Below are 24944 nucleotides of genomic sequence, written 5' to 3' on the forward strand. Positions count from 1 at the left end.
AATTAATTAATATACAGTGGTTGATAATTGTCAAAGAGAATATATTGTTTGGAGCAGAAATGTGTTAACACTGGGAGCCATTACTAATAAATAATCACTGAACATATTTCTGGAGACTTTTAACAACTATGGGACATCTTAGAAACTCTGGCTCCAAATGAATTGCTTTGTATCTAAGCAACCAATCCTGGGTGAACTGATAATAATTATGAAGCAAAGTTCAATTACTGCTGCTTTCCAGCAGTTAGCTGGAGCTGGGGGTGGTGGTGGGGGGCTTGGGGAAAGAGGCAGCAGCATCGTGTCTATCATTTCCTGAAATTACTCACCATGTGTCTAACATAGAAACCAGATTCCCGCTTTCCAGGATGCTCACTCTTAGGTGCCAACTTGGCCGGGCTCGTTTTCTCCACTTATTCAGCAGTGCTAACCTAGGTGTTGCTGGGCAGGTGATCCACTCGCCATTCGTTGGCTTTTAGTAAAAGAGATGATCCTAGGGCATCAGGGAGGGCCTGCTTCAGTCAATAGGAAGGCCTAAAGAGCAGAACTGAGGTTTCCTCGAGGAAGAAGGAATTCCACTGCGGCCGCAGCTGCAGGCAGTGCCCGAGTCCGGCCTGCCCTTCCCGTCGCCTTGCACCGTGGATTCCAGCCTTCCCTCGCCAGCCCCCACAGCTGCACAAAGCGATTCCTTGCACCAAGTCTCCTGATTATATTCCCTACTGTTCTCTCTGCTGAACCCTGGCTGACACACCTCCCAATCTGGGGGTTCAGGAATGTATGTTACCACATGGCAGAAGTGAGTGACAGAAGATGAGATGGTTGGACGGCATCACTGACTCGATGGATACAAGTTTGCACAAACTCCAGGAGAGTGAAGCACAGGGAAACCTGGGGTGCTGCAGAGTCGCACATGACTTAGTGACTGAACAACAGAAAGGGGCCTGGGGCTTCCCCAGGGGAGAAGGGCAGGCGTGACTCAAATGCAAGGACCAGGGAGACTCTGGTTCACTGAGAAATGGGGATCTACCGGATCCCCAAATATCCATTCCTCCCTCCCCGCTCACAGACAGGGCTCACGTGGATGCCCGGGACAAATACGTGTAGATGGATGTGGTCAGGTGAGGAGGTGCTGGTCCAGAGGATGGAAGTGGAAGTAATGCACACACTTCCGGTCCCGCCTGGACAGGAAGTACTGTTCCTGCCTCCCTGCCGGGTGGAGGATGGATGGGGTTGGCCAGTAAGAGCTGCAGGGTCTTGCCCTGGGGGTGATGCAAGTAGCAGGACCTCTTTGCATGGCAGAGCCACCAGTCAGCCAGAGTGTTTACATCAGAGGAAAGAAACGTTCTGTTTCAACCAATGTTATCGGTTCTGTTAGAGCAGTGGGACCCACATCCTTACCCATGCAGAGCCCAGAATGCTTCCTGGAGGACCCGATGTTCCTGGAGGATCATGTTCAGACTGGAGGCTGCATAGGTTCAAGCCTGAGGGGTGGGGAGAGGCCTGGGGCAGCTGGAGTGTGCAGGGGAGAGTGGGGAGATGGCCTTGTCTGGCCCTGTTAGGGAGTCTGGACTTAATAGCAATGGAGATGTCTTGTTGATGGATGTACTGTTTTGCTTGCTCTTTCTCTTCCTTTTTCTCTCTGGGGCAACATAAGGAGGGAAGTGCAGGGCCACCGAACAGGCACAGGACTAAGGGCCAAGGGAGTCGGGTTTGGCCACGGTGTGATCTTGTTTTCTTTCCTGGTAAATGGGAATACCCTCTGCCCTCCCAAGGCACGGAGCGACTCACAGGAGATAGTGAATCACAGCTACCCAGTTGTTATGTAGTCATTAAATCAGGCTTGACTCTTTTGTGACCCCATGGACTGTAGCCCGCCAGGCTCCTCTGTCCATGGCATTCCCCAATCAGGAATACTGGAGTGGGCTGTCATTTCCTTCTTCAGGGGATCTTCCTGACCCGGGGATCGAATCTGAGTCTCCTACATTAGCATGTGGATTCTGTATCACTGGGCCCCCTGGGAAGCCTTCAGTTCAGTTCAGTCGCTCAGTCGTGTCCGACTCTTTGCGACCCCATGAATTGCAGCACGTCAGGCCTCCCTGTCCATCACCAACTTCCAGAGTTCACTCAGACTCACGTTCATCGAGTCAGTGATGCCATCCAGCCATCTCATCCTCTGTCGTTCCCTTCTCCTCCTGTCCCCAATACCTCCCAGCATCAAAGTCTTTTCCAATGAGTCAACTCTTCGCATGAGGTGGCCAAAGTACTGGAGTTTCAGCTTTAGCATCATTCCATCCAGAGAAATCCCAGAGCTGATCTCCTTTAGGATGGACTGGTTGGATCTCCTCGTAGTCCAAGGGACTCTCAAGAGTCTTCTCCAACACCACAGTTCAAAAGCATCAATTCTTTGGCATTCAGCTTTCTTCACAGTCCAACTCTCACACCCATACATGACCACTGGAAAAACCATAGCCTTGACTAGGCAGACCTTAGTCGGCAAAGTAATGTCTCTGCTTTTGAATATGCTGTCTACGTTGGTCAAAACTTTTCTTCCAAGGAGTAAGCGTCTTTTAATTTCATGGCTGCAATCACCATCTGCAGTGATTTTGGAGCCCCCAAAAATAAAGTCTGACACTGTTTCCACTGTTTCTCCATCTACTTCCCAGGAAGTGATGGGACCGGATGCCATGATCTTCATTTTCTGAATGTTGAGCTTTAAGCCAACCTTTTCACTCTCCTCTTTGACTTTCATCAAGAGGCTTTTTAGTTCCTCTTCACTTTCTGCCATAAGGGTGATGTCATCTGCATATCTGAGGTTTTGATATTTCTCCCGGCAATCTTGATTCCAGCTTGTTTCTTCCAGTCCAGCGTTTCTCATGATGTACTCTGCATAGAAGTTAAATAAACAGGGTGACAATATACAGCCTTGACGTACTCCTTTTCCTATTTGGAACCAGTCTGTTGTTCCATGTCCAGTTCTAACTGTTGCTTCCTGACCTGCATACAGATTTCTCAAGAGGCAGGTCAGGTGGTCTGATATTCCCATCTCTCTCAGAATTTTCCACAATTTATTGTGATCCACACAGTCAAAGGCTTTGGTATAGTCAATAAAACAGAAATAGATGTTTTTCTGGAATTCTCTTGCTTTTTCCATGATCCAGTAGATGTTGGCAATTTGATCTCTGGTTCCTCTGCCTTTTCTAAAACCAGCTTGAACATCAGGAAGTTCACAGTTCACATATTGCTGAAGCCTGGCTTGGAGAATTTTGAGCATTACTTTACTAGCATGTGAGATGAGTGCAACTGTGCGGTAGTTTGAGCATTCTTTGGCATCGCCTTTCTTTGGGATTGGAAGCTTTAGTTGGATATTAAAAACATGTGAGAGCAAACCAAATCTACTCACTGCAAATAAGGAAAATATTTCTTCTGGGTTCTACTCTGTGGTTCTCTCGGGTAATAAAACTGACGCCTTCTGGATAATGACTGCTTAGAAATTCCATGAGATGGGCTGCAGGACTTGAAAAATAAAAATCAAATGCTGCCCTTTGCCCTTCTCTGCCATTGCTCTAAGCATCTCTAAGGTAGAACTCAGAGGAGCCACCGCTGAAGCTTCCCAGCCATGCCAGAACCAGTATCTCCAAGTTCACTGAGAAACAGATCAATGGACATGTGTGCTCAGTCATGCCAACACACTGGTACTTTTCTTAGTAACTGAAGGTTTAAAGCTGAGACTGTGCAGAGAATTGATTCTCCTTCACATCTACCCTCTCACAACTGACAGGTACCAGTCACTGAACTACTGGGCAAATCCAGCCCAGGGCTGAATCCAAGGGCTCAGAGAAAGGTCCACAGACCCCTTCTCAACAAGGGAGGGGGTGGGACGTCCCTGCTGGGCCAGTGGTTAAGAATCAATGAGAAGCCCGTGCACCGCAGCTTGAGGAAGCCTGTACGCAGCAATGACTATCCAGAGCAGCCATCAATCAATAAAGTTTAAAACAAAAAACGTTTTTTCAGTTGACACCTGGTGGCTCAGAGGATAAAGCATCTGCCTGCAATGTAGGAGACCCGGGTTCGATCCCTGGGTTGAGTAGATCCCTTGGAGAAGGAAACGGCAACCCACTCCAGTATCCTTGCCTGGAGAATCCCATGGACAGAGGAGCCTGGTGGGCTACAGTCCACGGGGTTGCAGAGTCGGACACGACTGAGCGACTTCACATACCTGCATTGCAGCAACAGGAGGAAGCCTGGAACAGGAAGGGGAGAATGGGGTATTCTCAGGCTTTTATGCAAGGAGGTTTGTATGTGTGTCACTTTGGACTTTGGCAAGAGGCCTGGTGGTGTGGAAGAATCTTGTGCCAGAGGGGCTGAAACCTGGGTTCTGGCCTACTCTGTCCTTCTCTTGGTCTCTGTTCTTGAATCTGTGAAATAGGTTTGGTCCTCTGAACCAACGGTTTCCCTGGGCCACTTTCTTCCCCATAGTAGATGCTCAACAAATATTTGTTTGCATTGTGGGAAAACAACGCTTTAGATTTACTCAGCAATTTTTGGAGTGTGGGGAATGGCCACTTTTCCTTAAAGAGACAGGGAACTGACTTGATTAAGGCCTCTTTGCTGGTAAGAGAGCCACGTCTCATATCCATACTTTTAATCCATGTCCTGCTGCTTTGAGTATTAGCAATAAAAGCAGTTGTCCTTTCATGTGGCACTTACATGTGTAATTTATGGGGCTAAGCATTTTACATGCAAGATCTTAATCCTCATTTAAACCAGCAAGGAAGGGAGTATTATTCCTTTTTACAGAAGAGGAAACTAAAGCTCTGCAGGTTTAAGTAATGTGCTCAGGCTGCACAACACGGTAGTTGGCAGAGGTAATAATAAAATGTAACCCAGTCTGGAGCCCAGGCCCGGTCTCGCAAACATATGCTACCAGCTCTCTGCTCCTTTAAGACAAACTCCAGTCTCCGTATACAGAGTGGAGCATTGATAAGTCAGAAAGAGGAAAACAAATATCAAATATTAACGCATGTATGTGGAATCTAGAAAAATGGTACAGACGAACCTATTTCCAAGGCTGGAAGAGAGGCACAGATGTAGAAAACAGACATGTGGACATGGGGGGAAGGGAAGGTGGGATGAACTGGGAGATTGCGATTCACATACGTATATTACCATGTGTAAAACACGTAGCTAGTGGGAGGCTGCTGTACAGCCCAGGGAGCTCAGCTTGGAGCTCTGTGATGACCCAGAGGGGTGGGGCAGTGGGCGGGGGGGAGTTGCGAGAGAGGTTCAGAAGGGAGGGGATATATGTATGCATATAGCTGACTCATGCTGTTGTACAGCAGAAACTAACACAATATTGTAAAGCAATTATATTCCAGTAAAAAAAAAAAAGATAAATTCTGAGTTAAGCTAAAGGGGAGCCAGTGGGTTGGCAATCTAGTCTCTGACTGAGTGAAGTTCCCTGGGGTCAGTACTGGGCTTTCTTGAAGGACAGAAACCATGGGTAGTCCATTTATTTACATTCACTGCTCTAACTACACTCTTACCATGAGCTCAACACTGGGGACTAATCCCAAGGCACAAAGAAAGGCTGTTCCCCTCTTATTAAAGCACTACATGTTTATTGAGGAAAATTTGCAAACTACAAAACAGTACGTTCCTCAAAACATTAAAAATAGAATTCCTATGATCAAACTGTGGTGGAGAAGACTCTTGAAAAGAGTTCTTGGACTACAAGATCAAACCAGTAAATCCTAAACAAAATCAACCCTGAATATTCACTGGAAGGACTGATGCTGAAGCTGAAGCTCTATTACTCTGGCCACCCAATGCGAAGAGCCAACTCACTGGAAAAGACCCTGTTGCCAGGAAAGATCGAGGGTAAGAGAAGAAGGGGGCAACAGACTCAGGGACAGCTCATTCCCTTTTTCCTTCCCACTTACTCTGCTCATTTTACAGAGAGAAAAAGGAAAGCTATAGACCTCGCTCCCAGAAAGCTGATGTCTTCTCTAGTGACTTTTTCCCCCCAAATAATGTTAACAGGCTGCAAACTGGCAGTCTGTGGGATAAATCTGACTGGTAGATGACTTTTATTTGGCACGAGTTTTAAAAATCATGTTTTTTGGTAAAAGTCCAGCACTCCAGGTTTTCTTGCAAAGTGAGAACTGAGAACACTGGGCGACTTTTCCACTTGGCCACAACTTGCAGAGCCGCTGGGTGCACGCTCTCTAGTTTACAACAGTCCTCTCCACTGTATTTTCTCAAAACGGGCTCAGGTCTGTCCTTTAGATACCCCCACAGGCCCTGAAAGTGTTAATTGCTCAGTCATGTGCGGCTTTTTTAGACCCAATGGATTATAGCCTGCTAGGCTCCTCTGTCCCTGGGATTTTGCATCCAAGAATACTGGAGTGGATTGCTATTTCCTGCTCCAGGGGATCTCGGTGACCCCAGGGATCAAATCCAGGTCTAGTGCATAGAAGGGAGATCCTTTACTGTCTGAGACCCCAGGAAAGCCCTATGTGAAAGTGTCAGTCCCTCAGTCGTGTCTGACTCTTTGAGACCCCATGGCCCAGGATCCTCTGTCCATAGAATTCTCCAGGCAAGAACACTGGAATGGATACTCCTTTCCTTCTCCAAGGGGAACTTCCCTACCCAGGGATCCAAACCGAGTCTCCTGCATTCAAGCCTGGCTTGCTGCAGTCCATGGGGGTCCCCGAGTTGGAGACAACTTAGCGACTGAACCAACAACAACTTGCTCTAAAGCAGATGAAGTTGATGCGTGATTTTTAAAGAAACCTTCAGATCGAGAAATGCGCTTAAGAGTAGTGGGCTAAGGGTAGGTATCAGGATCGCATTCACTGATTACGAACAAGGCTGTGCCACCGACTGTGCTGGGCGACGCCTGCCGGGTTGGGGCATCTGCTCTGGTCCCGCGACCTTCTTTCCCTTCGGGGACCCCGCAGCACGGCCCAGCGCCCACCCAAGCAAGCAGCGGCCTAAGGGGTTACGCTGCCAACTCGACACGCACGGGCAGTGCCGCAGGCGGGTCCCCGTGTTTCCGCGGAACTCTTTGTGTCTTGGCCGGTACCGTGCACAAGCGACACCCACCTGGCCGGGCTGACGAGGCGTTGGGCAGGCGCCCACTCCAGGGCGGACTCTCAGGGTTTCCGCGGGCAGGCCGCCGGGCTGCGGCGCGTAGCGCAGAGCCGGGAGGGCGGTCCCCTCACCACTTGGCCGGCGATGCCATGACGACAGTCCAAGCCCCGCCCCCCGTTACTGGTCACCTGAGCCGGTGGTGGGAGATCCAGGAGCCAGCGCCGAAGCTCGCGCATGCGCACTGACACCCAGGCCCGGCGACCTAGAGATGGGTCAAACCACTGCGCAAAGCGGGGGGGGGGTGAGGAGAATCTTGGAAAGACGAGTCGCTCAATGGAAACAGGAAGAAAAGGCCAAGATAGGACCCCCTAAATTGGACTTGACTTTTGGACTTCACGGCTGAGGGGTTGACGCCGACTCCGGGCCGAGGGTTTTCGTGCCCTCCCACCAGCCCCACCTCGGCTTGAATGGGTGGATCCGGAAGGGCGGGCGCGCGGGGATTGCGCAGGCGCAGAGGCGCCGGTAACATGGCGTCCCGGCCGAAGCGGCGAGCTGTGAGCCGCGTGCCCCCGGCTCTGGGCCATGAGGAAGAGGAGGATGAAGTGGAGGAGGAGGAGGACGAAGACGACAGTGACGAAGATGATGAAGAGGACGAGGTCGTCAATGAGGTGAGACGCCCGTGCGACCCCGGTTTACCTTGTCTGGGAAAAAAACATAAACTTTTTGACAACCAAAGCCGTGTGAATGGGTGAGCTCCCTGAAGTGGCGGCTTCCCGCTACCTGAGGGTCTTGAAACAGAACCTGGAGGTGAGGAAAGGCCCTCACACAGGCACCACGTCGGTCTTTGACACACCGCAGCCACAAAGGTGTTTTCAAAAGGCCTACCCAGGCCGGGGCGGCGGGGGGGCCCTGGGCCCTCCCATCGTCGCACCACCCTCCTCGGTGACTGTTTAGTTCTCAGGCTGAAGCCACAAATCCTCCTGGGTCGTCAAGGCCCCGAGTCCATCCACTGCCCTCCCCGCGGCCTCCGCGCCGGGGGTCCCGGTACCCGCCTCCCTCAACGGCGGCCCAGCCGCGTTTCCCGGAGGCCCGCCTCCTCAGCTCTTCGCGCCACCTGTATTATTCCTGCAGTGATTTCCCTCCGTTGTTCAAGTCTCAGCTAAGTCGACGTATCTTCCCTTCAAACCAGGTCCTGGTGACACGTTCTCATAGAACTGGGTCCTACCATAGAGCCTGGTTCTGGTGAAAGTGAAAGTGAAGTCGCTCAGTCATGTCCGACTCTTTGCGACCCCGTGGACTGTAGCCTACCAGGCTCCCCTGTCCATGGGATTTTCCAGGCAGTGGTACTGGAGTGGATTACCATTTCCTTCTCCAGGGTATCTTCCCAAACCAGGGATTGAACCCGGTCCCCCACATTGTAGACAGACGCTTTACCGTCTGAGCCACCAAGCCTGGCTCTAGGGATACTTAATGTTTGTTGTTCGTTAAAAAGCAGAGACGTTACTTTGCCAACAAAGCTCAGTGGCTAAAGAATCTGCCTGCAGTGCAGGCGACCTGGGTTCAATCCCTGGGTAGGGAAGATCCCCTGGAGAAGGAAATGGCAACCCACTCTAGTATTCTTGCCTGAAAATTCCATGGACAGAGGAGCCTGATGGGCTGCAGTCCATGGGATGGCAAAGAGTCAGGCTTGACTGAACGACTAACACTTTGTTGCAGAGACATTACTTTGCCAACAAAGGTCCGTCTCGTCAAAGCTATGGTTTTTGCAGTAGTCATGTATGGATGTGAGAGTTGGACCATAAAGAAAGCTGAGCATTGAAGAATTGATGCTTTTGAACTGTGATGCTGGAGAAGACTCTTGAGAGTCCCTTAGACTGCAAGGAGATCCAACCAGTCCATCCTAAAGGAGATGAGTCCTGGGTGTTCATTGGAAGGACTGATGCTGAAGCTGAAGCTCCTATAAGTTGGCCACCTGATGCGAAGAACTGACTCATTTGAAAAGACCCTGATGCTGGGAAAGATTGAAGGCGGGAGGAGAAGGGTATGACAGAGGATGAGATGGTTGGATGGCATCACTGACTCAATGGACATGAGTTTGAGTGAGCTTTGGGAGTTGGTGATGGACAGGGAGGCCTAGCATGCTGCAGTCCATGGGGTCACAAAGAGTCAAACACGACTGAGCAACTGAACTGAATGTTTGTTGAATGAGTAATTAAGACTGAATGGTCCTTAAGACCCTAGAATGCCTAATAGGTACCCCAAATGTAACACGTCCAAAGCCAAAGTGGTAACTTATGCTCCTAGACTTTGCCATGTCTGTAAATGTTTTCCAAAAACTGGGTCCCTTCTTGGTGGGTGTCGAGCCTGCAGACACAGCTAAGCCCAAGATCGGAAGAAGGAGCAGTTTATTCTTGCAGCAAATAAGGAGAACACCGGGGATCTTTCCCAAAGCCGTGTCTCTCCAACAGCAAAACTGGGGTGGTTTTAAGTTGTCGTCGTTCGGTCACTAAGTCATGTCTAACTCTCTGCGACCCCATGGACTGCAGCATGATTCAGTGATGCTACCCAAGCATCCTGTCAGGTTGGTTTATTTTTCTCCCTCAGTTCTTGTCTCATCGCCAACAAAAATTTATAATGATGAACTAAAGGGTTTAGAATAACAGACAAGTTACAGCTCAGTTATAGCTCAAGCAGACAGATCTTTTATCAAATAGACACTCCCAAGACACGGGAGCAGGCCTGCCCCAATGGAGTTACTGTACTGATCCCTTTTGGTTCCCTCTTTTTCTACTTTCTCATCTCCTCTTGGTTGTGCAGTGTGCAGCATAGGGCTTGTACCCACCACCACCAAGAAATGGGGTGCAAATGGGCATACACACAAGACCAATTGACAGTTGCATGACAACAGGCTCTATTGTGCATCTCTTCCCATAATTCAGTCTGTTATAATTGGATGTATGTATGTGTAGAATATTTATGAACCCTTAATGGGCTCCTACCTCCCTAAGGTTATTTGAGGAAGCCCCTGTGGTTGGTTTGTATCTACCATGTGACTAGGGTACATGTGTAGGAGTTGGAAAAGTCTCTGTGATTATTTTGTATCATATCTGTGAACTCCTCTAGGCATGTCTGGGATGGGGTTTAGAGATCAGTGTGCCTCCTCTTTGGCTGGGCCACCCTTTGCTGCTCATGCCTAACTTCCTACCTAACAATTTCATCCTCATCCTTCCTACCTAACAAGTTGTCTCCCCCTTCTCCTCTTGCCCTCTGTCTTTCCCAGCATCAGGGTCTTTCTAGTGAGTTGGCTCTTCCCATCAGGTGGCCAAAGTATTGGAGCTTTAACTTCATCATCAGTTATTCAGTGAATATTCAGAGTTGATTTCCTTCAGGACTGAATGGTTTGATCTGCCTGCAGTCCAGGGGACTCTCAAGAGTCTTCTCCAGTACCACAATTCAAAAGCACCAATTCTTCGGTGTCCAGCCTTCTTTATGGTTCAGCTGTCACACGCATACATAACTGGTGGAAAAACTATAGATAGCTTTGACAGCAGACCTTTGACAGCATAGTGGTGTCTCTGCTTTTTAATATGCTATCTAGGTTTGTCATAGGTTTCCTTCTAAGGAGCAAGCATCTTTCAATTTTCGTGGCTGCAGTTGCTGTCTGCAGTGATTTGGGGGCACAAGAAAATAAAAATCTGTCACTGTTTCCACTTTTTCCCCCTCTATTTGCCATGAAGTGATTGGACTGGATGTCATGATCTTAGTTTTTTTTAATGTTGAGTTTAAGCTGGTTTTTTCACTCTCCTCTTTCACCCTCATCAAGAGGCTCTTCAGTTTCTTTTCACTTTCTGCCATTTCTGCATATCTGAGGTTGTTGATATTCTGACAGTCTTGATTCCAGCTTGTGAGTCATTCAACCTGGCATTTCGCATGCTGTACTCTTCATAGAAGTTTAATAAGTAAGGTGACAGTATACAGCCTTGACAAACCCTTTCCCAAATTTTGAACCAGCCTATTGTTCCATGTCTGGTTCTAACTGTTGCTTCTTGACCAGCATACAGGTTTCTCAGAAGACAGGTAAGGTGGTCTGGTATTTCTATCTCTTTAAAAATTTTCTACAGTTTGTTGTGATCGTACAGTCAAAGGCTTTAGCATAGTCAGTGAAGCAGAATTATATGTTTTTTTGAGAATTCCATGGCTTTCTCTATGCCATCGAACATTGGCAATTTGATCTCTGGTTCTCCTTCTTTTTCTAAACTCATCCTGTACAGGAAGTTCTCAGCTCACGCACTGCTGAAGCCTAGCTTGAAGGATTTTGAGCATAGTCTTGTTAGCATGTGAAATGAGCGCAATTGTATAATTTGGACATTCTTTGACATTTCAATTGGAATGAACACTGACCTTTTCCAGTCCTGTGGCCACTATAGAGTTTTCCAAATTTGCTGGCATATTGAGTGCAGCACTTTCAAAGCATCGTCTTTGAGGATCTGAAATAGCTTAACTGGAATTCCATCACCTCCACTAGCTTTGTTCGTAGTGACGCTTCCTAAGGCCCACTTGACTTCGCATTCTAGGATGTTTGCCTCTAGGTGAGTCAGCACACCATTGTGGTTATCTGGGTCATGAAGACCTTTTTTGAGTGGTTCTGTGTATTCTTGCCACCTCTTCTTAGAAGTCTGTTCTGCTTCTGTTAGGTCCATACCTTTTCTGTCTTTTCATGCCTGTCCTTGCATGAAACGTTCCCCTGATATCTCCAGTTTTCTTGATGAGATCTCTAGTCTTTCCAATTCTGCTGTTTTCCTCTGTTTCTTGGTGGTCACTTAAGGCTTTCTTATTTGCCCTTGCTAGTCTCTGGAACTCTGCATTCAGTTGGGATATCTCCTTTTCTCCAATCCCTTTCACTTATTTTCTCAGCTATTTATAAAGCCTCCTCAGACAACCACTTTGCCTGCTTGCATTTCTGTTTCTTTGGGTTGGTTTTGGTCACTGCTTCCTGTAGTGTTATGAACCTCCATCCATAGTTCTTCAGGCTCTCTATCTACCAGCTCTAATCCCTTGAATCTATTTGTCACCTCCACTGTATAATCATAAGGGATTTGATTTAAGTCATAGCTGAATGGCCTAGTGCTTTTCCCTGCTTTCTTCAATTTAAGCCTGAATTTTGCACTGAAGAGCCCATCATCTGAGCCACAGTCAGTTCCAAGTTTTGTTTTTGCTGACTATATACAGCTTCTCCATCTTTGGCTGCAAATAATATAATCAGTCTGATTTAGGTATTGACCATCTGGTGATGTCCATGTGTGGAGTTGTCTCTTGTGTTATTGGAAGAGGGTGTTTGCTGTGACCAACATGTTCTCTTGACAAAACTCTGTTAACCTTTACTCTACTTCATTTTGTACTCTGAGGCCAAACCTGCTAGTTATTATCTCTTGACTTCCTACTTTTGCATTTCAATCCCCTATGATGAAAAGAACATTTTTTAAGTTAAGGGTACATGTATATTCATGAATGGGCTTAAGCAGAGGAGAATTAAGCATAAAATTGAGGCAGGGGTAGATCGAGTCCCCCAGCTTTCGTTAATTGAAGTCCTCCACCTTGTGGGGACCTTAGTTCCTGCAGATCTCAGATACTATTATGTTTATCCTTTGAGGAGGAACTGGGACTTCTATCACTGCACTGTTGTTTAATTACCTTTTCTCTGTTCCTCTGTATCCTTCAGATAATTAATTACTGAGACCTGTTTGAGGGCAAGCACTGTGGACAGGCTTAGAGTACAAAATGGATGAGGCCAGAATGGCTTCTTTTATGTCAAGAAAGCCATTCCTGGTTCTTTATCACCTGGCACCCTCTAACTTACCTGCTTTCATAAATGGTCCCCAAATTCATGAGCTGTTCAAGTTCAAAACCTGAAAGTTAGATTTAATTCCTCCCTTATCCTCAAAATCTTGTTGGCTTTACCATCAGTAGCCAGACATTTCTCATCAGTGATTCTGTGCCAGTCACAGGCCACTTTTTCACTATCTCTTGCCTGGACTTCTGTAGTACGTTTTAACTGGGTTCATTCCTGTAACCTCCAGTCTCTCCTCCATCCACAGCAGAGAGATCTTTTAAAAATATAGGTCTCGGGACTTTCCTCACTGTCTCGGTTGAGACTCTACCCTTCCACTGCATGGGACCTGAGTTTGATCCCTGTTTGCAGAACTAAGATCTCCATGCTGCATGGCATGGCCAGAAAAAAAAAAAATGTAGCTCTGTTCTCCCTTCCTTGCTCTGACTGCTCCGGTGGGTTCCCTTTTCATTTGTAAGAAAATCCAAAGTTCTAATGGTTTTTGGACTGAGAGACAGCTGGTATGGCAGGATCAGAATAAGGAAGAGAGTGACGGGGAGATGAACATGAGTAGGGCAAGTGTGGGCTGCAGGGTGAGGACTGGTCATGGCAGGGGGTATATAATAACTCTTTACTGACTGGAGGATTTTTGCAGAAATTAACACCTGTGGCTGTCAGTTTATAAGTGAATATTGAAACATCTTCAGGAAATAATGTTTAGGTAACAAAAGATGTATTAATACGTCTCTGGCCAATAATGTGATAAAGCTCCATGGAGCAGAGCTTTCCCCCAGAAAACAACTCTTTACTTTGGCCCCTTTCTTGAACGTGGTCTAATTGTTTTTTATTTAGCACTTTTAACTGGCTGTTTAGCTAACTTTGGGTTGTAGAAATCAGTACTTGCGTTAACCTGGAGAATCAGACTACCAGTGACTGAAAATTTGTATAGTAACCATCACTGATGGTAGTGTAAGAAACCAGGCACTTGCATGTATTGGTGGGATGATAAACTGATGCAGCCTTTAAGGTTTTGTTTTTGGAGTGAAGTAATCCTTTCATTTATTTATGGAATATTTCAGTTGTGTTGCTTCTTGTTTCATGGTGAGAGATCCATTTGCCTAGCTGCACAGACCTTTTGGTTACTTGTACTCAGCACATTTCCTCCTGCCTCAGGGCCTTATTATGTGCTGTTCCCTGTGCCTGGAACTCTCTTTACTAGTCCTTAGTTCCCAGCTCAAGTGTCACTTCTTTAAGGGAAGCCTTTCCTGAATTTCTGACTCCTATTACTTAAGCTCTTATAGCCCCATTCACCTATTTGTAGTCTACAAAGGTGTAATCTATTTATTTCCATGACTATTTCCTTAATGAAGTCGCTCAGTCATGTCTGACTCTTTGTGGCCCCATGGACTGTAGCCTGCCAGGTTCCTCCCTCCATGGGATTTTCCAGGCAAGGGTACTGGAGTGGGCTGCCATTTCCTTCTCCAGGGGATCTTCCCGACCCAGGGATCAAACCCGGGTCTCCCGCACTGCAGGCAGACGCTTTACCATCTGAGCCACCAAGGAAGCCCATTTCCTTAATGGCTATGTTCCTGCCTAAGCTGTAAGCTCCACGAGGGTGTGATGTCTGCTTTTCATCTTGAGTGCCTGTCACGGTGCTTGGTGCAGAGTGGGACTCAGTAAACATTTGCCCAGTGAGTGAAGCCTGGCCTCGTATCTGTGGGCTGAATCAAGCTCCAGGCAATGCCAGGGACTTTTGGAGTGTTTTTTCTTTGTTCACACTTACTGCAGTCAGGTAAGAGTTTCTCCTTTGCTTTACTCAGAACAGACTTTCTCTGCATTAAAACAGGTCACTCTGAGCACTCTGTTATTCTCAGGCTTTGGTTTCACATGAGATGGTGTGAAGGTGCTTTGTTGTCTGTGCAGATGGCGGTCTTGGTGATGTTTGCTTTTTTTTTTTGAAGCCTGGACAGCTGTAGTTCTTTTGGTAGCATTTTCTTTTCCTCCTTTCGCTGGCATGTTCTGTAGATGGAGATAGAGACAAAAAGAATGGGGGAGGTGGGAAGGTAGGTGGAGGAGAAAGAACAATGGGCAAATGGAAAATAATGCCTGAATTGTCTTAGTGAGTTATGTATGATGACTGACTTTGTGTGTCATTTACAGGAAGTGAATATTGAATTTGAAGCTTATTCTGTCTCAGATAACGATTATGATGGAATTAAGAAGTTACTACAGCAGGTATGGTCTTTTATTCTTCGCCCATGAATCTGCTCTTCTAAGAAATTCCAGGCCATTCAATATAAGTTCTGTCAGATTTCAGTTTTACTCTTTTAGAATTCCCATTCCTGCCTGCCTGCCTTGCCTGGAGGGAAGAATGCTTTTTTCCTTTCCCAGGGCTTCCTCCCCTGTTTGAGCCTCTGTCCCCAGACCTCTTCCCTTGATGAACACATTGAAGTATTCTGTGTTCTGAAATGCCCTCCCTGTCATCTTTTCATTACTTGTGCTGTTACTCAGTTTTTCTCTAATTCATTTCTCAACTTTATGGGGTTGGAGGAATTCTCAGGTAATCCCCCATCTCATTGCTCCGCCATCTGGCGTCACAAGCAGCAGAGGGCTCGGTTCTCTACCCGTCAGAGCCTCCAGGGTCTGTGGCCTGATGTCCCCACTCCCCTCTCTCCTCCCTATCCTTGACCCTCCCCAGCACGTCCTGAATTACCACCGACTGCCTCTTCTCACATCTCTGTGCTTTGACTTCTTTGATTCTCTTCGGCTTTTTCTTTGCTTTTGGGTTGCTTTTCTGGGTCATCTTCCCGGTCAACTCATTTGAAATTTCACTATTTTTATTTGCATATGGAAATCAGAAGTTTTATTAGAAACCATTCTTCGATTTTAATTTAAAATAATTTTTTTCTCTTTTAGCTTTTTCTAAAAGCCCCTGTGAACACCGCAGAACTCACAGATCTCTTGATTCAACAGAACCATATCGGGAGTGTGATTAAGGTGAGCAGAACAGTGGTGTTTATTCTGATTAAATTAGCTCCGTATCCTGAGTTCCTTCTGATTTACAGCACACAGGCCAGAAACTCAGATTGGAAAGTATTACTGGCTAGCAGGCCATCTCGGCAATCCAGGGTTATTAAATGCAGTGATCCAGGCAGTGGCAGTGGGTGGTAGGGAGAGAAGTAGGCTGATTCAGAAGAGACTGGCGAGGTGAAATGTGACTGGGCTTAGTGAGTGACCGAGTCTGAGAGAGGGGAAAGGAGTCGAAGAGGATTCCGCAGGGTCTGTTTGGAGAACCACAGTCCAAGTGTGGAGCAGGATCAGGTTAGGAAGGGAACATGACTGTGGGTTTGTACGTCTTGCGTTTGATTTCGTGTGATACATGCAAGTGAGCAGTGGGGCAGCAGCTGGAGTCTGGGGTGTTTTCAGCAGATAAACGGTCCCTGACGTCACGAGAGGGGTTGAGATTGCTCAGGGAGAGCAGGGACGGACTCTGGCCGCACCATCGGTAGCTGAGTGAGTGAACTGAGTGGCAGAGCCTGTAGGGAGGCTCGGGAGTGGCAGGAGCAGGAAGGGGGGAAGCTTTGAGTGGGGTCGTGCAAAGCAGGGGGTGGCGTTTAGAGGAGGAGGGGTGGGCCGGGCCGAGTCCCGCCTCTGTGCGCACCCTCCGCTGGCTCTGTCCGCTCTGCCGCCTGACAGGCTGCCCCGCAGCTTAGTGTCTGAGGACAGAACAGTCCTGCTTGGTTCATGGAGCTGCAGTTGGAACAGAGCTCCGTGAGGGCGGCTCCTGTTTGCTTCAGTCACGGTAGCTGGAGGGGCTCCAGCAGGGCTGGAGGATTTTCTTGCCAGGTGGCTCACTCCCTTGACTCCACTGGGAGCCCAGCGGGGACTGTGGGCCTCCCTACCCAGGAGAGCCAGGCGGAAGTGCAGAGCACCATGGTACCGAGTCATTTGCAGCATCTGCCTGAGGAGCAGATGTGAAGGTCCGTGCAGGTTCAAGGGGAGGGTGCACAGACCCTCCTTGCTGGGAGGAGTGTCTAGGTCAGTGTCAGACGAGAATGTGGGATCACAGAAGGGATGGGGACCACCTGTGGACGGCAGTCTGCCCAGTGACCTCACATACGTCCACGTGGCGCTCTGTCCGTACGGGTGGTGCTGGTGTTCCTTCAGAGCGGTGGGTGCACAGGGTAAGGTGTGTACAGCCGGGTCTGGTACCGGCACGGGCTCTGTACGTGTAGCCGTCTGCATGAAGTCTTTTTTATATCCCCCGCACCTATCCTCTAGCTTACTATAAAAAAAGCAAAACAGTTCCACCTCAGTCTAAGGTTCCACTCTAATATAATCACTGTCGGCCATCTCACTTTGTTTTCAAAGCCAAAATTCTTGAAAAAGATTCTACGTTCAATTTCCACCTCCTTTCCTCCTGAACACCAAACACTTCAATCTGGCTTTTACCCCCGACTCTCCTGACGTCCTGAAACTGATGGGGTCACTAGTATCTTTGCACAGCAGACACTTTTCAGACCTGCGGCCAGCATGCAGAACCTCCTGCATGCAGGGTCAGGAGAATGAAAGGAGTGGCACCCCGGAGGCTTCCTCTCATGGGCTCAGTGGGGAGAAGCAGGCCGCCTGCTTTCAGCAGGTAGATGTGAGCTCTCGCTGACGAGTATCCCGAGACCTGAGGGACACCAATGAGAAGCGGTCACTTATTTTTGAAAAGTTTATTCTCTGGTTGGGGGATTCATCCTTTAATTGAATAATTACACAAATAAATCTAAAGTACAGTCAGGGCTTCCTTGGCTCCCACAGAGACCTGAGGTGTCTCAGGGACCAGACTTTTCCTTCTGAGGACAGGGACTGCTAGAACTTTCTGGGCCCTGTGGAAGTGGGGGGATTTGGACTGTTCGAGAGAAGGCATTTTCGAGGGTTGTGGAGGGAAGGGGCGGGCTGTGCAGACCGCACGTGCTTGCTCAGCTGGAGACTCGGGGCCCAAGAGGCTCGGGAGAGGTAAGGAGTGGGCTGGGAGGAGGCCGGACTCGGGTCAGGCAGGGCGGCTCCTGTGGGGGAGGCGGGTGGTGGTGGACGAGGCTGGGTTGTGGTGACCAGCAGACCTCGTGCTGGTGCCTGGATGCCCGAAGGCCTGTTGAGGAAGAGGGCTGAGCATGTTCCAGAATGCTTGTTGCTTCTTGAGGAAGCATTTGGCGGGCTTCGCCTTGAGGGAGCCTTTTTCACACTCCCTGCCGTGGGCCTGTGGGTACCAACAGGCTTCGTCTCAGTGGCAGGGGGGTCCACCGTCTGCTGTTGCTCTCAGAGGGTCCAGGTGGTCGACATAGCATGCTTTCCTCTGCTGCTCTCCCCTCTCCTCCAAGAGCAGGTGTGCCCTTGGGCCTCTCGCTGGGACTGGTGGCCTCTGCTGAGCCGCCTTCTCATTCTCTCCTTTGCACCCTCTTGTTTAATTGAGCCTAAGGCTTCCCTCACTTTGGCACATCATTTGTTTGGGTGACCTAGGCCTTAGCGGCCTTGCCTGAGCCACCCTACTCTTCCGTGTTCAGTAGATGTGTTTTGTTGTAGAGCCTGATCGCCCCCTTGCCTGATGTCCCCCCAGTGGCATGGTCAGCTCAGATCCAAGAGCTGTGCCCCCTCACCATCCCCAGGTGCCAGGCCCCCCTGCAGCTCTGTCTGCTTTGACTTGGCCCCCGTAGGCAGTTCCACTCTGCTCTCTGTTCCTGCTGAGGCCCTGGCCACAGGAGGCGCCCTGGCACCGCCGACTGCTGCTGTGCCTGGCTGAGCGGCGGTGCTGGGACCCCTTCCCGCAGAACAAGTTCAGGGACACCCGGGGCAAGCCTGGGTCCCTGCTGTCCTTTGGGGGAAGAGCAGCAGCCTCATTTAACTCACTCAGCACATCTTCCCCGAGGACTTAGTCTGTGCCAAACTCTGTGCTGGGGGCTGGGGGCTGGGGACTGGGGAAGCCGCGAGAGGAGTTTACAGCTTGGACGAGCGGACAGGCAGCAGGTGAAGCAAAGTGTGGCCGATGCGTTGAGTAGAACCAAAGCAGGAGGTCAAAACACGAAAGGGTAGGGTGGCTCAGGAGTCACGTACTCCACTCTTGGTGCTGTTTTTGTGGTTTCTCGTTTCCCCTCTCGCCCTCTCCTCCTCTCCTGCCCGTGCACTGAGGCATTGTTCCTCTTCACCTGTGGTCATGACTGGCCAGTGCTCTGAAGCATGGGTTTTGGGTGAGACAGTGTTGTGGACGCACAAACAAGCCTGGGCGGCCTCCAGCATCACTTAGGAAAGAGACTAAAATGGTTTCCTTAATGAGGGCTTATCTGTTCTGGACTTACAATACACTGAGCAGAACATCTTAAGAGTCAAGAAAGATACTGAGAGCAGGAGATCACCCAGCCTGTGAGGAGAGGACCGAGTCAGGGAGGTGAAGTGATGGGCACAAGGCTGCACAGGTTTAGTCCACGCGGCTTTGCTGAGGCGTGACAGTAGAACAGAGTTTTCATTTGAAATGTGAAAAGATAAATACCACCTAGATTCCAGGACTTTGTACTGCACTTCTTCTCAACCAAAGGTAAAATGAGTATTTTCTTTTTTTTGAGACAGCAAACGGATGTTTCAGAAGACAGCGATGATGATATGGATGAAGACGAGATTTTTGGTTTCATAAGTCTTTTAAATTTAACTGAAAGAAAGGTTGGTTTCATTGGGTGGCCGTTAGAGTGGCTATTCATTGGGGCAGAACCTAGAAAGTTAATTCTATTTAATCCTTGATGAAAGTGTTTTATATCAGACAAAGATACTAAATATAAGGACATGTGCTCTTGTGAAATCTTACTATAATCCTTTTTTCAATATAAAGGTATTTTTGTTTCTCTTTGAATAATCTGTACCCAGTTAAAGTCATGTACTGCCTATGGTATAGAGAATTGTCCTCTGAGTTTTGAAGAATGAGTTTTCTGATGTTGGTTGGACACAGCTGTTTTTGCTGTTTCTACAGCTGTTTTCTTTGATTCTGAGTCTTCATTGCTTCCTGAAATTGAGGACACTCACATGTATTTGTATTTTAATTCATTTATATTGACTCATTGATGGGTTCTAGTTAAAAAAAAAAAAAACCAGGGAGTTTACCCTCAGAATAAGATGCAGGCTACACTTTAATTTTTAAGTGAACTTTTCAGCTACTTTCGTCTTATGAGACTGACTAGAGTTTCTATCCCAGTATGTCTGAGTTAGTATAACCTTCTCTGACCACTGAGTATGGACTAGTGAATAACCAGGTGTAGTTACTTTTGAAAAATAATCAACACAATTAGACTTGTAAAGTGAAAGTTGCTCAGTCGTGTCCGACTCTTTGCGACCCCACGGGTCCGTGGAATTCTCCAGGCCAGAATGCTGGAGTGGGAAGCCTTTCCCTTCTCCAGGGGAGCTTCCTAACCCAGGGATTAAACCCAGGTCTCCCGCATTGTGGGCAGATTCTTTACCAGCTGAACCACAAGGGAAGCCCAAGAATACTGGAGTGGGGAGCCTATCCCTTCTCCAGCGGATCTTCCCGACCCAGGAATTGAATCAGGGTCTCCTGCACTGCAGGCAGATTGTTTACCTACTGAACTATCAGGGAAACCTGAAGACTTGTAAGGTTTTTTTTTTTTTAAAGGCTTTGGCAGGAAACCACACTTATCTATAAGATACTAAAAAGTGATTGCTCTCACGTTTATGTTTTCTCCTGTGGGTGATGGCCTGTGATAAAGAGTGAGCCTTCTCTTTGCTTTCTAGGGTACCCCTTGCGCTGAGCAAATTAAGGAGTTGATTTTGCACCTCTGTGAGAAGAATTGTGAGAAGAGCATGGTTGAGGAGCTGGACAGGCTTTTCAACGACACCGCCAGGCCTGTGGGCTTTCTGCTGAGTGAGAGATTCATTAACGTTCCTCCACAGATCGCACTGCCCATGCACCAGCAGCTTCAGTAAGAGACTGGAAAACACCTTTCAACAGGAGGCTTTTCCCCAAGTAGATTCAGAATTGTGACTCCAATGGAATATGTTGGTTTAAGCAGGTGTTGGGGGAGTGCCTGAGAGATGTATGTGTTACTAATAATAGGCTTTTTAATAGTTTCAATTCCTTAGGACTGTTGTGACAATAGTCTTAATAATCGTAAAGATTTAAATGGTATAAAAATTAGAGTTTCATATACACTTTAACGCCCATTTGACGAGTTTTTCATCCGCTTCAGAGATAGGATTTCTGTTTCACGAATTAAATGTAAATAATTACAATAACAAAACAGTAAAATTCCTAAATTTCATTGGGATATTCTGTGACGAATGCAACCATGGCCCTGATACTGCCTCTCGAGCTACTTAGGGTTTGTTATTGTTTTGCTTTAATGCAGGAGCTTTAAGTTTACAAGAGTATTTTAAATGTACGGAGAGGTAGGAATTGATATTGCCTGTGCTTTGACATAGAGGAGGATGAAATTACAGGTGGACACCCAGGCTTTACAGAGTATTATTTCTCAGAGGTCAGGGTACATCTTTGTGATTTCCCTGGAAATAGTTGGTACAAATGTGACTATAGTTTGAAACCTTTTGGTTTTCCATTTTTCCTTTATACAATTTGCTTTTTAGTTTTGCTCTTTCTCCCTTGCCCCCTCCCCTTAGCTGCTACTCATACTGTACTTGCGGTGCCTGTTTGACTTGTCTTTTTTCTGATCAGCTGGAGCTCATGTTTGTTTGATTTCATAGGAGGATCAGCTTTCTCCTGATCCTGTGAAAGAAAGCCGAGTGGGTTGTTTTGAGTTTCTTTACATTTTTGTTTAGACAGACATACGGGGTTATGTGTGATTTAAAGGAAGGAAGGAAAGAGTTAAGGTTTCATTGCTGTCTCATTGATGTGGTAGTTCAGGGCATCTGTCTGGCCATTTCTGGCAGGCTGGAAATAAGTCCCAGGTGCCAGTGAATGAAGACTGTAGAGGTCACCTGCTGTTGAGGTCACCAAGATGGCATCAGTCATGGCTGTGTGCCCTTGTGTGTTTCAGTTAAATGTTTTAGAAAATCCAGATTCTTAGGTATTTTTAACAGAGCAGTGATGTTGTGTGAACTTGAGACTCATCTGTTAAGCTGCTGTGTATCTACAACTCAGAGTGCTAATCTGCGAGTCACCATACGATTTATCATGAAAGGCGCTGCCATAATTAACTGAAGTGCATCTGGCTGCTTTAGAAGCATCCAGCTCTAACGTCTGTCGGTTAAGCCTATGTCACCACAGAACTCCGTGAAGAGGTCTCAGTGGTTTTCTCTGTGCGCTGGTTTGTCCCCGGATCTTGTCTGGCCCAGCAGGCAAACCTTGTGTCTGTGTGTGTGTACCCTGCAGGAAAGAACTAGCAGAGGCGCACAGAACTAACAAGCCGTGTGGGAAGTGTCACTTCTACCTTCTGATTAGCAAGACGTTTGTGGAAGCAGGAAAAAGCAATTCCAAGAAACGGAGCAACCAAAAGAAAGAAGAGTTAATGTTTGCAAATGCGGAAGAAGAATTTTTCTACGAGGTAAGACTGTCCTGTTCCATTTCTTTGTTTAAATGTAAATAAGGATTTTCTTAATAATCAGGATTTCTTGCTCTCTCACTTTATGCCAAAGTTTATGTGTGGCCATTCTGTTTTTAAACCTCCATGTTTTTAAACCTCCATATCTACAGCACCTTGGAGCTAATAACAGAGCAGAGAGGAGGTGATTATCAAGCCGATCACGCTGATGATTGGCCGTTTACAGTGTGCTTACTATGAGGTCTTCGTTCTCCCACCGCTCTGGAAGGTGGGCGTTAGCCTGGTGCACAGGTGGGGCCGTGGAGCCACTGCCTGGTGGGTGTGGAAGGCGGGGTGGGCCCTGCGCTCCTGCTGCTGGCTCCCACGCCGTCCCGTGCCCTGGGACCTAGAGGTCATGCCCCTGGCGGGACTCTCCCTGTAAGCTTGTGCCCATGACGGACAGATGCCAGAGCATGCTGCCTGCCTCTCAAAAATGTTAAGTCTCTGAGGAGGACATATCTTCCTGGATTGGATGGTATCACTTATTTTAAAAGGCGTCCACTGAAGACAAAAGCACTATAGATTTAGCTCTGTCCTTGTTTTTCAGGAAGTAAATAAGTGAAAATTGTTTAAAATGTGTGCCTCAGCACTTCAGGTAGGCCGTGTCAGGGACGAACGTGCGGGTGTTCTAAGATGGGTTGGTCACGCAGACTTACTGTCCTCACATGAAGCTTTATGCCAAGGAAGCAGCTGGGACAGTGCTAAGACTAGCCTCACGGTTCTTCTCATTAACTGTCAAATATTATGTCTTAATTTCACTTGTGTATCCCAAAATTATTTTGAGAATCAAATGGGCTTGTGAATATGCGTGACTTCAGAATTATAAAGGTGGAAGAAGGTGAAATTGACTCGCTCAGTCGTGTCCGACTCTATGTGACCCCATGGTGTAGCCGTCCAGGCTCCTCTGTCCATGGGGTTTCCAGGCAAGAATTCTGAGGTGGGTTGCCATTCCCTTCTCCAGGGGATCTTCCCAACCCAGGAATCGAACCCAAGTCTCCTACACTGCAGGCAGATTATTTACCCTCTGAGCCACGAGGGAAGCCAGGGTATTATCACTCAGCTGCTTATTCACCTCCTAGAAGTAGGACGCGTCTACCCACTCTCTTCATGCAGGTTAGAAATCTCCTTGGGGAGTGCTTTGTAACGTCTGCCTGACTGTCCCATTTGAGCTTCCTTTTAACTGTCAGCCTTGTTACATTTACCGCACTATTGTATTTCTTGTTATTGATTAAATGAGTTTTGCCTTCAGCTTGTATGAATTTTAAATTTATGGTCCTTTGGTTTAGAAGGCAATCCTGAAGTTCAACTACTCAGTGCAGGAGGAGAGCGACACGTGTCTGGGAGGCCGATGGTCCTTTGATGATGTACCAATGAAGCCCCTGCGAACTGTGATGTTAATTCCAGGCGACAAAATGAATGAAATCATGGAAAAACTGAAAGAACATCTCTCTGTCTAACCCATCTCCCATGGACCGTGGCGGGCTGGCTTCTGCAGTTACCGGAAGACTTGGTGGAGGCTTACTGAAAAACTCACGACTTTATTCAGATGAAGGTCCTCTACAAAAAGTTGGGTTCTGTCAGCCGTTTCTGTGACACATTTACAAAATATCTTTGCTTTTTTAAAATTTTGGTCAAATTAAGAACGGTTAAGAACTTTTCCAATAAGAAGAAAAACCACGGGGTAGTAATTTAAGGAACTCAATAAAAACTTCTATTTTTAGTTTTTAAATAACACACAGAGCGTGCTTCCTTTCAGGGCTCCGTGTGGGCTGTGGCGCCTCGCCTGTGCTGCCCCGGTGGGCTGGCCGCCGTGCTGCCTCTGGGGCAGGTATTGCACATTGGGCTTTGTGGACGCTCCGCAGCGTCACTGCACACTGCACCTCTGTTCAGTAGTTTCCGGGCACTTGTCACACATCTGCTCCTTTTTTGTTGCTGAAATAGGCGATAGGTGGTCCATGACTTGCTGTAGAATATCCTTACTTTCACTGGGAGGCAGATTACTGAAATAGTATTGTGGTGCCAGTTGCATAAATCTGTTTAAAACAAAAAATTATTAGTGGTGAGAGATTACCAAGCAAACATGACTGGACCCTTCCCAGGCCTGGAGAGTCTGTCTCCAGAATCTCGATTAGTCTGAACTTCTCAGCGGCTCAGTCTGCCTTTGTAGGATGAGTACTTTGTGGTTCTCGTAGGACCAATCCAGCTGCATTTCTAGGAGAAGCTGGGTTCTCTCTGTCACTCTAACCACTGGGGAGAGTGGTTTTTCCCCCAAGGCCTTCATAGTTCTGCAGCAGGTCAGATCAGGTGCTCGGTAGAACTCGGTGTATGAGAGAGGGAGTGTGTTTGCATCTCTTACTAACAGCACACTTTCCAGCTGCTGAAGCTGGACACACCTGTAGTTGCTCCCGGCTCCTGCCTGGAAGGATCAGCTGCCCAAGCGGGAGTGGTGT

At 47.7% G+C, this 24944-nt stretch overlaps 3 protein-coding genes across 7 annotated transcripts in view; 1 reads left to right on the forward strand and 2 right to left on the reverse strand.

The window, feature by feature from the left end:
- UROS (uroporphyrinogen III synthase) overlaps positions 1-8116 on the reverse strand; it is a 24790-nt gene extending 16674 nt beyond the window's left edge. For 2 of the 4 annotated variants that reach the window (XR_005723503.1, XM_040254429.1), the window contains exon 1: positions 7102-7327. The gene's annotated coding sequence lies outside the window, so the exon portion shown is untranslated. Of the gene's footprint in view, positions 1-326; positions 491-7101; positions 7328-7869 lie in introns of those variants that run through there. The other 2 variants (XM_040254430.1, XM_040254431.1) reach the window with 2 other exon arrangements.
- LOC120873631 (BRCA2 and CDKN1A interacting protein) lies at positions 7351-24228 on the forward strand. 2 transcript variants are annotated; one of them, XM_040254428.1, is made up of 8 exons: positions 7351-7757; positions 15077-15151; positions 15833-15913; positions 19523-19612; positions 20693-20880; positions 22287-22458; positions 23456-23607; positions 23781-24228. In XM_040254428.1, the coding sequence occupies exons 1-8, from the start codon at positions 7557-7559 to the stop codon at positions 23791-23793; spliced, it is 972 nt and encodes a 323-aa protein (XP_040110362.1). In that variant the 5' UTR covers positions 7351-7556; the 3' UTR covers positions 23794-24228. The 2 variants fall into 2 exon arrangements, with proteins under 2 accessions (XP_040110362.1, XP_040110360.1); XM_040254426.1 differs by lacking the exon at positions 23456-23607.
- DHX32 (DEAH-box helicase 32 (putative)) overlaps positions 24006-24944 on the reverse strand; it is a 51407-nt gene continuing 50468 nt past the window's right edge. Inside the window, exon 12 of the mRNA XM_040254425.1 lies at positions 24006-24527. Within this exon, the coding sequence (XP_040110359.1) occupies positions 24359-24527 (169 nt within the window). The 3' untranslated portion in view covers positions 24006-24358. The remainder of the gene's footprint in view (positions 24528-24944) is intronic.

This window comes from Oryx dammah, unplaced genomic scaffold, assembly GCF_014754425.2.
Source record: "Oryx dammah isolate SB20612 unplaced genomic scaffold, SCBI_Odam_1.1 HiC_scaffold_14, whole genome shotgun sequence".
NCBI lineage: Eukaryota > Metazoa > Chordata > Mammalia > Artiodactyla > Bovidae > Oryx > Oryx dammah.